This window comes from Triticum dicoccoides, chromosome 7B, assembly GCF_002162155.2.
Source record: "Triticum dicoccoides isolate Atlit2015 ecotype Zavitan chromosome 7B, WEW_v2.0, whole genome shotgun sequence".
Taxonomy (NCBI): Eukaryota; Viridiplantae; Streptophyta; class Magnoliopsida; order Poales; family Poaceae; genus Triticum; species Triticum dicoccoides.
Genome location: NC_041393.1, coordinates 69,769,942 through 69,784,474, shown reverse-complemented (window position 1 = coordinate 69,784,474; position 14,533 = coordinate 69,769,942). Strand labels below are relative to the sequence as shown.

Here is a 14,533-nt window from a genome sequence, read left to right as displayed (position 1 = left end):
GTCGGCATAGAGGTGCACGTGGCGAGTCGCCGTTGGTCAGCAGTTGACGGCAGCCGCCGTTAGGCGATGGCGTTGCCGACGGCCAGGGCCGTCGGCATAGATGTACGGCCACCGTCGGGATAGGGTCTATGCCGACGGCCTTTCTATGCCGACGGTCATCCTGGCTACGCCGACGGATATGTTGCTGACGGCCCTATGCCGACGGGGGCCGTCGGCATAGGCCTGTCCCGACGGCTAGTCAGGGCTATGCCGACAGCCCTGGCCGTCGGCATAGGGTGCTATTCCAGTAGTGTCCGCGACGCAAGTGCGGGTCGGCGTGGTGCTGGACCTGACGAGCGTGGGGAGGGAGAGGCGCGCCTGTATTTCCATGGCATTGGACGACTTCCACGCAGCTCACGCCGGCTACGGCGCTGCGCGGATCGAGCTGCTCCTACGAGACTCGCGCGGTGATCTCGCCACGGCCGCACAAGCTGGTAAACGGACATATGTCGAACCTAAATACTATCTCTTTCTATATTTTCTTTAGGAAAACGAGGGTTTTTTTTGCGAGGGAGATTTTTGTTCGTTTTTTAGCAAAAGACTAGCAAAAGAGCCCGTGCGTTGCAACGGGAGAAAAAACACAACACACACTCTTAACCGAACAACCATCACTAAAGGCAAAATAGGTCCATCTCCTTTACTTTAGCGGCGTATCATATTTGTGTTGCCGTTTATCCTTTTTCTCACCCTCGCCGGCGATGGCCGTAGTGTTCACACAAACCAAAACGTGTTTGAATGTAGTTAATCCTAAGACGTCTCTCTCTCTCCTCCCTCTCCCCCTCCCTCTCTCTCTCTCTCTCTCTCTCTCGCTTTCTCTCACACTCGCGATGAGAAATCTGTTGTTTTCCCCTGCGATGTATTCAGAGGTATGCATGTGTAATTCTCGTTGTTTTCTTTTCCCTATATGACTATAGTGGGTGTTTATTTGCAACCTAGATCGCCGCCTGTACGAAAGAAAAATGGATCATGCGCTATAGTTATAAGTTTGCTTCCAAAACAATATCTAAAAAAAATATTTAACAGGTAAAATTAACACCATATTCAGATTTCACACATTTTTCTAATAAAATTTCATATATAAGATGTTAAAATGAGAGTTACGGTTTAAAAGATACGTATAATTTAGAAAACCATTTGTTGGAACTAAATAACTTTCAAAATAATATTTATAAATACTTAACAGGTTAAAATAATTTTATATTCATATTCTACATATTTTTCTAATCAAATTTCAATATAACATGTTTAAATCGGAGTTACGGTTTAAAAGATATGGATGGTTTAGAAAAACATTTGTTTGACTTAAATATGATCTGCAGATAGAATACCTAAAAAGTCAGGATTTTTTGGAAAAACTGTAAAATAACTGTTCGGTGTGACTTAAATCCGGACTGCCGGTTGATTTCATGAAAACGCAAGGGCTTTTTTGCAAAATGGTGCGATGGACGGTCAAAAACTCTAAAATAACGGTTCGGTGTGACTTAATTCTGGACTGCAGGTTGATTTCATGAAAACGCAGGGGCTTTTTTGCAAAACAGTGCGATGAACGGGCAGAAACCCTACGTGCATTATTATTAGGTAGATATTTCGGTTCGTAAACCCTAAATCGATCAGGTGGCCTAGTCAGCGGCGGAGACAGGCCCAGGCAGCCCGGGCGGCTGCCTGGGGCGTGAGGGCTGGCTGCTTCGTTGATTGCAGCATTCACTGTGGCTACTGTGCTACACTACGCTACAGTAGACGAAGGTTGCCTAGGACGTGGCCCATTCCTAGCGCTGCTACTGGGCCCAGTGGAATGGTATCCCACATAAAGCACCAGCCTTTCCAGGGCAGACACCTAGGAGTAATGTAGTAGTACCACACTCCCAAACATCCACTTGCTTCCGCCGTAATCCCCGCATCGGCGGCGGCCTCAGCAGGCCACCCCCTTAATTTCCAGACGCGTCACTCCCGCCCGGCGCCGAGATGCCGAGTCCTTCCTCCACCTGCCGCCCTGCCACCACTGGCTATGGCCAACAGTTGCACCACCCACGGTCCGTCTGAGGCTCTGACCTCTGTTGACCCAGCAGACCGCCATGGCCTCTATCCTCGATGTAGCTAGTGGCAAAGCCTACTTAGCTCTCGCCCACAAGGTACTCTTTCTCGCGACTCCACTGGCTGGCTAGTGGGCACAGAGCGGCAGGGCAAAATTTTCTTTCAAGTTATTTTTTGTATGTATGGAAGTTTGTAAAGCACAAAGGATCTGTTATGCGTGTTGACGTATAATGTGTTGCCTAGTCTCTTCCATCAGATCGGTTTTCTGGTTGCATTGACTAGATCATGCACTTCTATATGGTATCGGAGCCAAGAGTTCTTGAGTTCAAGACCCGGCTGTTAGGCCCGAGGGAGACACACGTGAGGGAAAGTGTTGACGTATAATGTGCTGCCTAGTCTCTTCCATCAGATCGGTTTTTTGGTTGCATTGGCTAGAGCATGCACTTCTACAATGCGGATGCACGGCATACCTCTAGAATATAGTCCCTGACTTTGATGATGTTGATAATATTGTGTAAATCAAAGTTTTAAATAGCTGGCTATAGCCTTATTATAGCGGTTTGAGCAGTGTGCCGCTAAAAGATCAGCTATAAGATTCATGTACAATTGTGTGATAAGGTTATAATAGCCACCTATAGCTATCTGATTTGGAGGACCGCTGCTATCTGGCATGGCCCGCTATTTAAAACAATTGTGTCAATACTTAAATGAACAATGCAACAATATGCCTATTTGCTTGCTTAATTGTTCCAAGATCATGCTATTTCCTTGGCTAATTCTCTATGATTTTGGCAGCCGAGGACCTGATCAAGAATTGGCAAGTGCAAGCCATCATATGGGGCCCTGCGACACTAACCAAAGCAGATCATGTCACACACTTGGGCCGTCGCCGCAACGAAGTCCCGGTTCTCCCCTTCCCCAACATTTCTCCAACATCATGTGCCTTCTGGCTGGAAGATCCCGTAACAGTTCCTAGGGGCTATGCCAAGTTTGGCTTTACACTTGGAAATGATAGTATAACCTTTCCTAATCCAGAAACCGATAGAAGATATAGAAGAAAACTAGGTGCAAGCAATAGTTGTGGAGGTAAGGGGCTGAAGATTGCGGTGCCGCCGAAAAAAGGTTTTCAAGATTTTGTGAATGTTACCGATCCTAATTCCAAGAAACCACATGTCACTGGCTACAACATTGATATCTTCGAGGCTGCTATGAGGAATTTACGCCCTCTCCCGTGCTATGAATATTTTGTCTTCAATGGTACTTATGATGAGCTAGTTGGCAACGTGTCTTTGGGGGTAAGGCTTACTCTGACCCACTTGCATCTCATTTCTCACATATATTGATTTATTACCTGAATACCTTTTAATCTCTGCTAAATTTTTGGTGGATAAACAGGTCTATGATGGTGCAGTAGGCGATGTGACCATAACGGCTGAACGAGTCACCACCACAGACTTTACAATGCCATACACACAGTCTGGTGTGTCTATGCTTGTGCTTGCCGTGGATGAACCCTATAAAATCAGTTGGACATTTGTAAAGCCACTAAATGGGGAGGTTTGGCTTGCAACCATGGTCTTTTTCCTCTATAGTGGTTTTGTCGTGTGGATGATTGAACTACCCAGAAATCAAGAGTACCAAGGATCAAGTTTGAGACAGTGTAGCACAACCCTCTACTTTGTTTTCTCCACTTTGACATTTTCTCATGGTCAGCACTTCAAGCTTAAACTTACTGGCAATATTTGATGCATTATAGTAAGTATTTTAATTGACCACAGTTATAAGATTAAAATATGTTGGTTATTTCATGTGCAGGTCATACTATTAGAAGCCCCTTGTCAAAAATTGTTGTGGTGATATGGTGTTTTGTGGTGCTGGTTCTTGTCCAGAGCTACACTGCAAGCTTGTCATCCATTCTGACTATGAAGAGGCTCCGTCCTTCCGTGACAGATTTTGAGACGCTCCAGAAGAGTGGTGACTTTGTAGGATACCAAGATGAATCGTTTGTGCGGTCCTTCTTGATTAATCATACCATCAATGAAAACAGGTTAAGGAACTACACGACGAAAGAACAATATGCTGAAGCTTTGAAGAAGGGATCCAAGAATGGAGGGGTATCAGCTATCGTTGATGAGATCCCCTATTTAACTTCTTTCCTCTCTGAGAGTCAGTACAAAAATGATTTTAGGATGCTCGGGTGCATATACAAGACTCCTGGATTTGGTTTTGTAAGCTACTCAACCTAATGCCTTGTATATTCCTGATTTGTTCTGTCAGCGCTATGATGCAATCTGGATACAAATTAAGTTGCTCACATCGTATTCTTATGTTCAGGCATTCCGTCTAGATTCTGCGCTAGTGCATAATCTTTCGACTACCATCCTGGACCTAGTGGGAGGAGATGAGGGCTCACAAATCGAAAAGAAATGGTTCGGACAAGGTTCACCTTTGATGGGTGCTAGTATGGTCCCTAACATGGACTCCGCCCCTCTCACTCTCCAAAGTTTCTCTGGTCACTTTGTCATCACGGGATCCATTTCAACTCTCATGTTGTTGATAAGCATTATAAGGTTGATTTATGCCAAATGCACTGAGTTGAGAAAGGCTGATGTGGAAAGTGCCAGCTACAGTGGCACCCGTCTGTTGCAGAATGGCATAGGGGGCAACCCCGACCCTGATCAACAGCCCTCCCATGAAGATGGCAATAATAATTCTGGGGGTGTCCATATTGTTAGCCCAGAACTACTCGCTAGCACTCGAGTACACTAATACACGACCGGCGGAAGAGCCAAGTGCTACTACTGCCTGCGCTCAGCACACTAGCAAAGCACACACACTCACTAGTGCTGCTTACACACACACGCACATGGAAGAGAGAAGCTCACGGACACACTAGCTGTTGTGAAGCTCAAATGGATTTTGAATGGAATGAGTTACATCGATGGAGCACAGCTCCTTATATAGTGGTCACGAACCGACCTAAGCAAAATATCTGCTAGCTATGAAGTAAGCACTTGCGTCACATACTAGCTTATCTAGTAAGCTTCGTTTCTACTACTACTACTGCCTTAACTAGTAAGGAATGCAAAAGCTGTTGTTGCCGACCTGCACCTTCTGCATGCTAGCTAAGTGACCGCTTGTGCTGCTGCCGCCGCTGTAGCCACGCATGCATCTAGCCATGCATGCATCGGAGACAGGGTTGGGCCCACAATCTCCCCCTCAACCATGTCGGAGGGTCTTGATGTCGATGATCCCGATCTTGTTGCGCGGTTCTTGGAACTCGATGCAACCAAGTACCTTCGTTGGGATGTCCGCCTTCTCGGCGGCCCGTACGCCCTGTTCGTGCTTCTTGATCTCGGGTGCTGTGATCGTCTCGCGGGCTCGAGAAGGTCCCCCTAGGCTTCGGAACCTGTGTGGATCGCCACCATTTTTGTTGGCATCGAACAAGTCCGACCGCGCTGTTGACGGGGACATGAACTGCCCGGGAACCACCTCGCTCGTGGGCGTCAGTGTTCCTGGGGTCGTAGTTCCTGATGTCACACTGCCCGGGAACTCCCTTCCCGGGGTCGTCGTGCCGGACGCCGCACTGCCCGGAAACTCCCTTCCCGGGGATGACTTGTCGGACATCGCACTACCCAGGAACTCCCTTCCTGGGTCGTTGTGCCGGACGCTGCACTGCCCGGAGTGGCTCCTCTCAAGGTAGCAAAGTCCTTGGTGTTCTTTCCATCAGACTTGCTTGTCGGGTCTCCTCCGACAGTTGTGAGTCGTGCCTTCCGCACGGACTCGATGGACCCCGAGCGCGTCAGGGTTGCTGCGTGGCTGACCATAGAGCACCGCGCCTCCTGCACAGCCTCGATGGTCGGCAGAGTCACGGTCGAGGCCTTGCCGCCCCATGACCGTCTCTTCATGGCCTCCCAGCTGTTGAGGCCCGTCGAAGAGTGCCGTGTTGCCCACACGGGCTTGCAGAACCCCGAGAACCTGGTTGTCGGGGTGTGGCCGACCTGAGAGTGTCGTGCCTCTTGCACGGTCTCACTGGTCACCAGCATCATGGTTGGGACGTGGCCCACCATATACGTCGTTGCCGTGCCTCCTGACACGGGCTTATTGGGTCCCGAGGATGTCGGGTACGCCTTTGCCGTGCCAACTTGCACGGGCTTGACCAGCGTCGCAGGGGACGTGGTTTCCGGGGTGTGGCTCCCCCACACCCGGGTCTTCATCTCCTCCCAATCGTAGCCTCCCGAGAACGTTGTTGCCGAGGAGAGCGCTACCGATGTCGAGAGGGGATTACTTGAAGAGCTCCGTGCCTCCCGCACGGACTTAACGGTTGCCGGCACCGTGGTCGTCGGAGGTGCTGCGCCCTCCTGCACGGCTTCGATGCTTGTCAGGACCATGGTCGCCGGAGGCGCTCCGCCCTCCTGCATGGTCTCGACGCAAGCCATCATCATTGCTGGCCCACCATCTTCTTCAGCCTCGACGAGGTTCGCCGCGGCCGCGGCATCCTCGTCAGCCATCCTCTTGCGGCACTCACGAGCCCAGTGGCCCTTGATGCTGCAATATCGGCACTTGTCTCGGTCGTCGTTGCCGGCACCTCGCCCGGCTCCACCCTGGGTGCGACCGCCGCCTCTGCTGCTCTGGGCACCGCCACCATGTCCTTGGCGCTTCCTCGCCTCCCACTTCTTTGAGAATAGGAGTTGTCCGCCGCCGAAGCTCTCGCGGCCGTCGTCAAGACGGTCCTCGACCACCCGCAACCGGCCCGTGAGCTCCTCGACGGAGAGCTCACTCAGATCAAGCAAGGTCTCGATGGAGACCGCTACCTGAGCGAAGCGAGATGGCACGACGCGGAGAAATTTCCGCACGACTCTCGCGTCGTCCATGGTGTCGCCGAGCGCGCGGAGCTGTGACGCAAGGCTGGAGATCCGCATGGCGAATTCGTCGACGAGCTCGCCCTCCTTGAAGGCGATGTTCTCGAAGTCCGCCCGCAGCTTCTGCGCGTTCGCCTCGCGCACGCGGTTGCTGCCGAGGCGCTGGGTACGGATGGCTTCCCACGCCTCCTTGGCGCTTGCCTTCGCCGCGAGCATGTCGTGCATCTCCAGTGGCGTGGCGCGCATGAGGGCTGCCACGGCTTTCCTGTCCTCCTTTCTCTCGATCAGGTCGTCCTCCATGGGAGCCCAGAGGCTCGCCGCATGAAGGTTGCACTCCATGATCAACGCCCACTCGCTGTAGTTCGAGCGCGTGAGCATCGGGAAGGTGATGGGTACGCTACCACTGACCGCGGTCTCGCGCACGATCTTCCTAACCACGACCTCACCGCGATGGCCGCGCCTGGAGCGGCTGCGCCCTCGCCGCTCCTCCGGAGCCGGCGACTGGGAGCCGTCCTGTGATGGCCGCGCCTGGGAACCACCCGAGGTGGTGCGCTGCTGAACTCCTTTACCACCGGCCATGGCTACCACAACCAGAGGCTCTGATGCCAATTGTTAGCCCAGAACTACTCGCTAGCACTCGAGTACACTGATACACGACCGGCGGAAGAGCCAAGTGCTACTACTGCCTGCGCTCAGCACACTAGCAAAGCACACACACTCACTAGTGCTGCTTACACACACACGCACATGGAAGAGAGAAGCTCACGGACACACTAGCTGTTGTGAAGCTCAAATGGATTTTGAATGGAATGAGTTACATCGATGGAGCACAGCTCCTTATATAGTGGTCACGAACCGACCTAAGCAAAATATCTGCTAGCTATGAAGTAAGCACTTGCGTCACATACTAGCTTATCGAGTAAGCTTCGTTTCTACTACTACTACTGCCTTAACTAGTAAGGAATGCAAAAGCTGTTGTTGCCGACCTGCACCTTCTGCATGCTAGCTAAGTGACCGCTTGTGCTGCTGCCGCCGCTGTAGCCACGCATGCATCTAGCCATGCATGCATCGGAGACAGGGTTGGGCCCACACATATGAGCGGCCAAAACGCTGAGGACGCAGAGCCTGATCCAGTGCAGCAGAATGGCATGCATGGTGGCTCTGTCCCTGCTGGGCACATTCAGATTGAGATGCGCAATGTCTAAGGTGAAGGGAAGTGCCAGATGCTCATGAGTACTTCCCTCGTCATTGAAGTGATGTTGCATTCATACCTTGGACCATATAGGACTAGTTTTATTCTCTCTTCGGCACTCTCTTCGAAAGAAGAGGTAGACGTTCAGTGTGCATATTCTCTTTAGACCGATACTTATGTTTTCAAAGTAGTACCGATGTACTAGAAGTTCTGTAATTTCATTTGTAAATAGGTAATTTAGACAGGTATAGCCCCAACATTTGTAAATAACAATATAATGGTACTATTTGCATTTTACAAACCTGAATGTTCGAAGTTGGAGAAGTTCATGCTTTCTAGAATGTCGCCTTAATCTGAGCGGAGGCAGTATTACATATGTAGTGTACTACCTCCGTCCTGGTTTATTGCTCCCCTTCGTATTTTGTGCTAAATCTTGATCTTAAATTTTATTAATAAAATGTTAGTGCTTGTCATAAAAAATAATATCATTAGAAACTATATTTATATACGAATCCAAATGTATAATTTTTATGACATGTATTAATATTTTGTTAGTTAAATATCTGATAATTTTTTTACACAAAATACGAAGGGGGCCAATAAATCAGGATGGAGGTAGTATGACTTTAGGCCAACTCCACCGCGCGATCCCATCATGTCCGGCCCTGTCCGTTTGGGGTAAAACGAACAAACCGGTCGGCCCAACGCACGGGAACAAACGGACTTTTGTTCGTTTTGTGTCCGCTTTCGACCCATCCGCAGCCCAAGTTTGCGTCGCTTTTGGGGTGAAACGGACACCACACCGACGCGCCAGCCGTCTGCGTGTGTCCTCCCCTGGCCCGCCCGTCGGTGGCACAGGACATGCCTTTTTCTATCCGCTCTCCTCCCTTCCTCCGGCCGCACTCAACTCCACTCTTCCCCACTCATCCCCTCGCCGCCGCCGCCGCCGCTGCCATTGCAGCCGTGCAGCTCAGACGCGTGCTCGCCCAGCCCCTTGCCCTCGGCGCCGCCGAGCTACCCAACCACGGCCACCTGGTTTGCGCACCCGTCGGCCGGATTTGGGGCGGATCCGGCCGGTCTTGAGCTCGCTCGGCTATGGGAGGCCGGGCCACGCCATGGACTGGCCTGGCACCTCGCCGGAAGGCCCTGGCAGGGCCGCAAGGCCACATGCAGGCAGTGGCACGTTCTGTAGCTGCTCGGATCTGCACCATCGGTGGTCCGCCGGCAGATACACGAATGGCGGCCGGCCGGGCTCGGTGCTTGCCCAAAAGCTCGTCGGCGCACCGGTGCCCCTCATTAAGTGCGACCACTGCCCAAGGATGGTCGTGCGCCGTGTGTCTACAACGCCGAAACATCCCGGATGGGTGTTCATCAAGTGCTTAAACGATGGGGTATGTGCTCTTTTTAGCTTTGGTTTGTGCTCTCGGATTAGACTAGTTGTGCTAACTTTAAATTTTATTGTGTAGAATGGATGCAAGTTTTGGTATTGGAAAGAAGAGTACATCGATATATTGATAGAGCGAAATTCAGTACATGTTCGTGCACTTTTAGCTAGCATAGAGGCTGGAGATGAGACAAGTGCACTTGTTGCTAGATTAGAGGCTAGGCACGATACTAGGTGTGAGGAAGCAACATCGACTTCTGGCTTGAAGAAGAAAGGAGGGTGCAACGTCGAGCCTCCTCAACATATCAACAATGAGTGCATCGAGAAGGCCCTAACCCAACTCAAGGGAGCAGTTATGGAATTTGGGTATCTTCTTAAATGTATTCTTGTGGTTCTTGTTTTTTTTGGCCTTGCTTTACTAGTCAAAATGTGATGATGTATTGTCATGTATCAAAAATGAATGATGAAAATAAGTTAAAGACTTGCAAAGAAATGTGTACACGGACAAGATGCGGTCGGGATGCGTCCGCGCGTAGGGCGCATGGTCACCGCATCCCAGGATAGGCCCGGACACGACCCCATTGACCTACCCAAACGGACAGAATCCAAACAAAACGGACGTCCGTTTGGGATCGCGCGGTGGAGTTGGCCTTACATGTGTGCTTTAGCCTACCAGGAGAATGGTAAGAATGAGTCTGGCCAAGTGCCCGCAGAGCACTTGTAGATTGATACGGCCACTGAGATGAATCTGCTAGGGAGCAGGGAGGCTTATGTTGCCATGCTTGTGTTGTCTTCTCGAAGCAGCGCTGTACTGGTTCTCCAGCTCCTTAATAGACAGTTGATGGTTCAGACAAAACATAATCTCCAACATACATGGTCTTGATGAAGAAAATCTCAACTTTCAGATGAACATATCAGTACTGAATTTGTGGAGAGAAATTTATTAACGGCACACTGCTTTCATTTAACCAATGGTAATTGTATTTCTTTAATAAATCGATAATTTTCAAAGTTAGAGAACTATGAGTGCATAACAGCCTGACAGGAGAACGCTAAGTTTGGTTCTTTAATTAGCAGCATGGCTGATCTGGGAGCGGATGTCTGTATCTTGAAATACTAGCACCAATGCATCACCGTGATGTCACATTACCAGTTGTTAATTGTTACTGCTACACAGTTTCAAATTATCTTATCCCAGCTTACTTGTCGAGTTGTTTTTAGAAGTGAAAAGGCTTCTCTCACAGACAGGGACAGTTGCAATGAGATGAAGAGAGTACGTCGATTCCTCGTCGATGCTCCAATTTAGTTATCTTGCATCCGCTAGATTCTCTGACGAACTCGGATCTTCATGGGTATCTTTCAGCGAAATTTTTTGATCAACTTCATCTTCCGAGCAACCGCAGGATCATTCTTGGCTAGGTACCTTTCAAAGTCAAGCTTGCTTAGGCCTTTCGCGCTTAGCAGAATATTGTCAATGAAACAGTCCACAGACAGCCCATTTCAACGGGAAGAACTGGCTAGCCAGGATTTCCGCCAAGACCGTGCTTGCTTACGACTGACCAATATAGATAAAATGAAATGTGTTGTCTGAAGATCAAAGACGGTATAGCTCAAGCGGCTCATTGGCTTGAATTTTTGTCAAGTTTTTACACAGACGAGGACTGCGCGTACTACAGAACAACGAGGCAAAGCTGCTGTTACAGGTTGCGGCTGAAGTCTTTAGCAGAAGTAGAATCTCTTGGTGTTAAGGGATCACTGGATAGTATACCACATGCGCTAAGTTTCTATTTTGTTTTGCATGTATTCTGGACGGGTGTACACTCATTATCCTTTGTATTCTCTTGGTACTACATTTTGATTTAATAAAAGCATGCTTTATCCGGAAAAGAAATCTTTACACTGTTCATGGTCACTGCTAAACGGATGTGTGGAGTTTTTTTTCTTCTGATTCGTTGATTTCCATGGAAAATATGGAGTACATTTTTTCTGCGTGAGACTGAACCCTCCAGAAATTTTAAGAATCCCTCTGCACTTCATTCAAACTTCAAAGTCAAAGCAGCACATTTTTTTGCCCGACTGCCCGAGACGAGGCGAGGTGTTCAACGGAAGAGACGGTCCACTCCACAGATGACAGCAACAGAGAGCGACGAGATATTTGGCACGTCGACGATGACTTTTAACCCGCCGGTCGAAGGATTCCGCCTGGCCCTCCGCTCCGCTTGGTGATGGGTGTCTCGGTGCTCGCTCTCGCTGCTTCTGCGGCGGTCTTCTCCCTTCTCCTTCTTTCGAGCGCTGGAGGGTCGCCGCCGTCTGGGCCAGTGGCCGTGGGCGCGCTGCTGGACCTGACGAGCGACGCGGGGAGGCAGAGCCTCACCTGCATATACATGGCGCTGGAGGACTTCCACGCGGCGCACGCCGGCTCCGGCGCCGCGCGGGTCGAGCTGTGCGTCCGGGACTCGCGCGGAGAGGTCGTCGCGGCGGCGACCGCCGGTAAGCCTAACACATTGCCAATGCTTCTTCATGCTGACCATTCGGCCATTATCAGCTGATACTATTTTCTGAAAATCCCTTGCTCTTACTTTCACTGCAGCACCAATCTCAACTTCTACGTATTTGTCAATGGGACCGTCTAGATTTGGTCCCTTCGTATCCACTGCTAGTAAAACAGCTTGGATTATCACGTGGTGGGGGGTTTCACACACAATATAGATCGTCAAACCATTCCAAGAAAAAATGTGATCCAACCAGACTCCTCATACTTGTATGTCTGAGTTGTCCACGAACTCTTATATTCATCTCAAATATGGTGAGGATATGAGGGCTTGCGGACACATCCGAGCGCGCCCGGTCAATCCACCACGTAGGACGCGCCCCCACCACAGACCACCTTCTCTCTTTCTTTATTCATTATTTTATTTCTCTCTCTTAATCTCCATGAATCACGTGCAAGTGACCGGACATATGAGAAAGAGAATAACCCGGTCATGGTCGCTGTTGGTGGAGGGGAGGCCGGCGGCGTCCGGTGTCACCTCTCTGCAACGTTGATGAGTGTCTCTCGCCTTCCTGTAGCGGTGAACCCACCCGGTAATCTGCTCCCTGGTTGTGGCTCCGGTGGTTTGGACTTTGTTCATGGACGGGGCGAAATCTCCGCACGGCTTGCCGATGCTGGCAGCGACGACGCCCGTGGGTGCCGTTTCCTTCTTGGGGCGCTGCCATGGTCCTGATCATGTCCCTTCTCGAGCGCCGGGGGAAACCCTTGTTCCGGCCCTCTGGAACAGGTGGCGGCGGCGTCACGGCCTCGTTACCTTCATGAAGGCGCCGCCTTGGCTGCTCGCAGAGTCCTCGGAGCTAGAGTTTGGAGCGTCTTGCTTTTGGTGTGGGTTGCCCCTTGGGACGTGGGTCTCTAGGGTGCTATGTATGCCATCGCGGCGCATCCTGCGCGTCTTCTTCTTCAGGCCCGGCTAGGTCCTGCCATCCACCAGCCGACTCTTCTAGGCACTAGTGGTGGGAGGTACGTCGATCTAGTTAGTTCTGTAGTTGTCGGTGTGGCTTGGATGTTGCTTGCAACGGTAGTGACGCGGCCTGTTTGCTCGGTGCCCCGTCTTCTTTGCTTTCTTGGGTAGGGATAAGGCAAGGCAAGTTCTCTCATTCTCGTTTGTAGTAGGTGTGGTTCTAATCCCAGGGATTAGCGTGGTGTGTTTTGCCTTTTGGCATTGTATTCAAATCGTGGATGGGTCTCTTCACCCTTTCTTCTATAAATATATGATACGCATGCTTATGCGTATTCGAAAAAAAAAATTAAGGATTGTGGCTGCGCAGATGAACAAATAGGGACTCAAAACAGACATGTCCGGTGACTGACCGGGTGCGTCCGCGGGCATTTGAGGGGTTGAATTAGAGGTACGAGCTGAAGATACTCTTAGCGCAGAGTTTACCAAACACATGGAAAGAAGTTGAGATTTTTTTTTAAAAAAAATGCCATTGATTTAGGGGAAATGTAAACATGTCTGTAAAGCTACTAAGATTGAATTCTACAAGTGTGTGTAACAATCCAAAACATTTTGAACACCTATGAGGCTATTTCTATATCTCATGTTGTATCTTTAGATTTGCTTTGTCAGAGAGTCTACTCATCACATTATATGGTTCGATTGTGTACTTCGATGGATTGCTTTATTTATAAAGCGAAACAAAAACCCGTTTAATGAAAAAAAATGAAAGGGTTCATTAATAAAATGCCTCATTTTTTTACGTACATAATTTCTCATCTCTTTCTAATAATAATAAAGCATGGATTGACTTTGTCGGGTTCACCGTCACAGTACGCTTTTTTCACGTGAATTTACGCGCATTAAGGACAAGTGGTTCAGCGACCTCGGGGCTTGCGGGCAGAAGAGCAAGGGCGACGACGTAAGGATCGGGCTGTGGAGATTCGATGGGCTGTTCCTCACCACCGCCATCGTGTCGTGCCTCATGCTCGTGATCCATCTCGTCAGGTCTGCCTCAGCTGAGAGTGCGCTCACCGAGCTCACGGCCGACGCTGCAACGGGAGTGCTACCGTGGCTGCGCGCGCGGCTCCGGCGCTTCCACGCCTTCGCAGGGCGGCGAGGAGAGCTCGGGAACAACGGGAGCGGTGCCGTGGAACTAAATCATCATGGTATGACCGCTGGAGAAACGGCTGAACAGCAAAGAGACAATGGAGGCTCTGACCGAGAGTGGATGTCCTGCACGCAGCGGCAGCTGCACGCAGTTATCCGGCCGCACCCGAGTCGCGTGGTGATGCGTGCAGTTTGATTTGCTAAAGCGCTAAAGCGGAGATACATCGTGTAATACAGAGAGATACACTATGTCGCGTCCGTGCAGTGGGCTCGGTCCATGGTACTTGTCTGACGCGGACAAGAGACGTGCCCCGCGCGTCGTGCAGAGTGGGCCATCGTTTCTCTGCACCGCTGGCCCCGGTGGTCTGCCCGGAAAGCTATGTACGGGACTGGGCCTTGTGATTACTCGCATTTGGTGCGTCTCGCA

General features: G+C 50.3%; 1 protein-coding gene across 1 annotated transcript in view; it reads left to right on the top strand.

Annotated features, from left to right (window-relative positions):
* Positions 1 to 8,137, top strand: part of LOC119336337 (glutamate receptor 2.8-like) — a 35,578-nt gene extending 27,441 nt beyond the window's left edge. The window contains exons 3-8 of the mRNA XM_037608330.1: positions 306 to 473; positions 2,866 to 3,365; positions 3,466 to 3,778; positions 3,886 to 4,298; positions 4,405 to 4,795; positions 8,025 to 8,137. Coding sequence (XP_037464227.1) covers positions 306 to 473; positions 2,866 to 3,365; positions 3,466 to 3,778; positions 3,886 to 4,298; positions 4,405 to 4,795; positions 8,025 to 8,137 — 1,898 coding nt within the window. The remainder of the gene's footprint in view (positions 1 to 305; positions 474 to 2,865; positions 3,366 to 3,465; positions 3,779 to 3,885; positions 4,299 to 4,404; positions 4,796 to 8,024) is intronic.
* Positions 8,138 to 14,533: the final 6,396 nt, after the last annotated feature.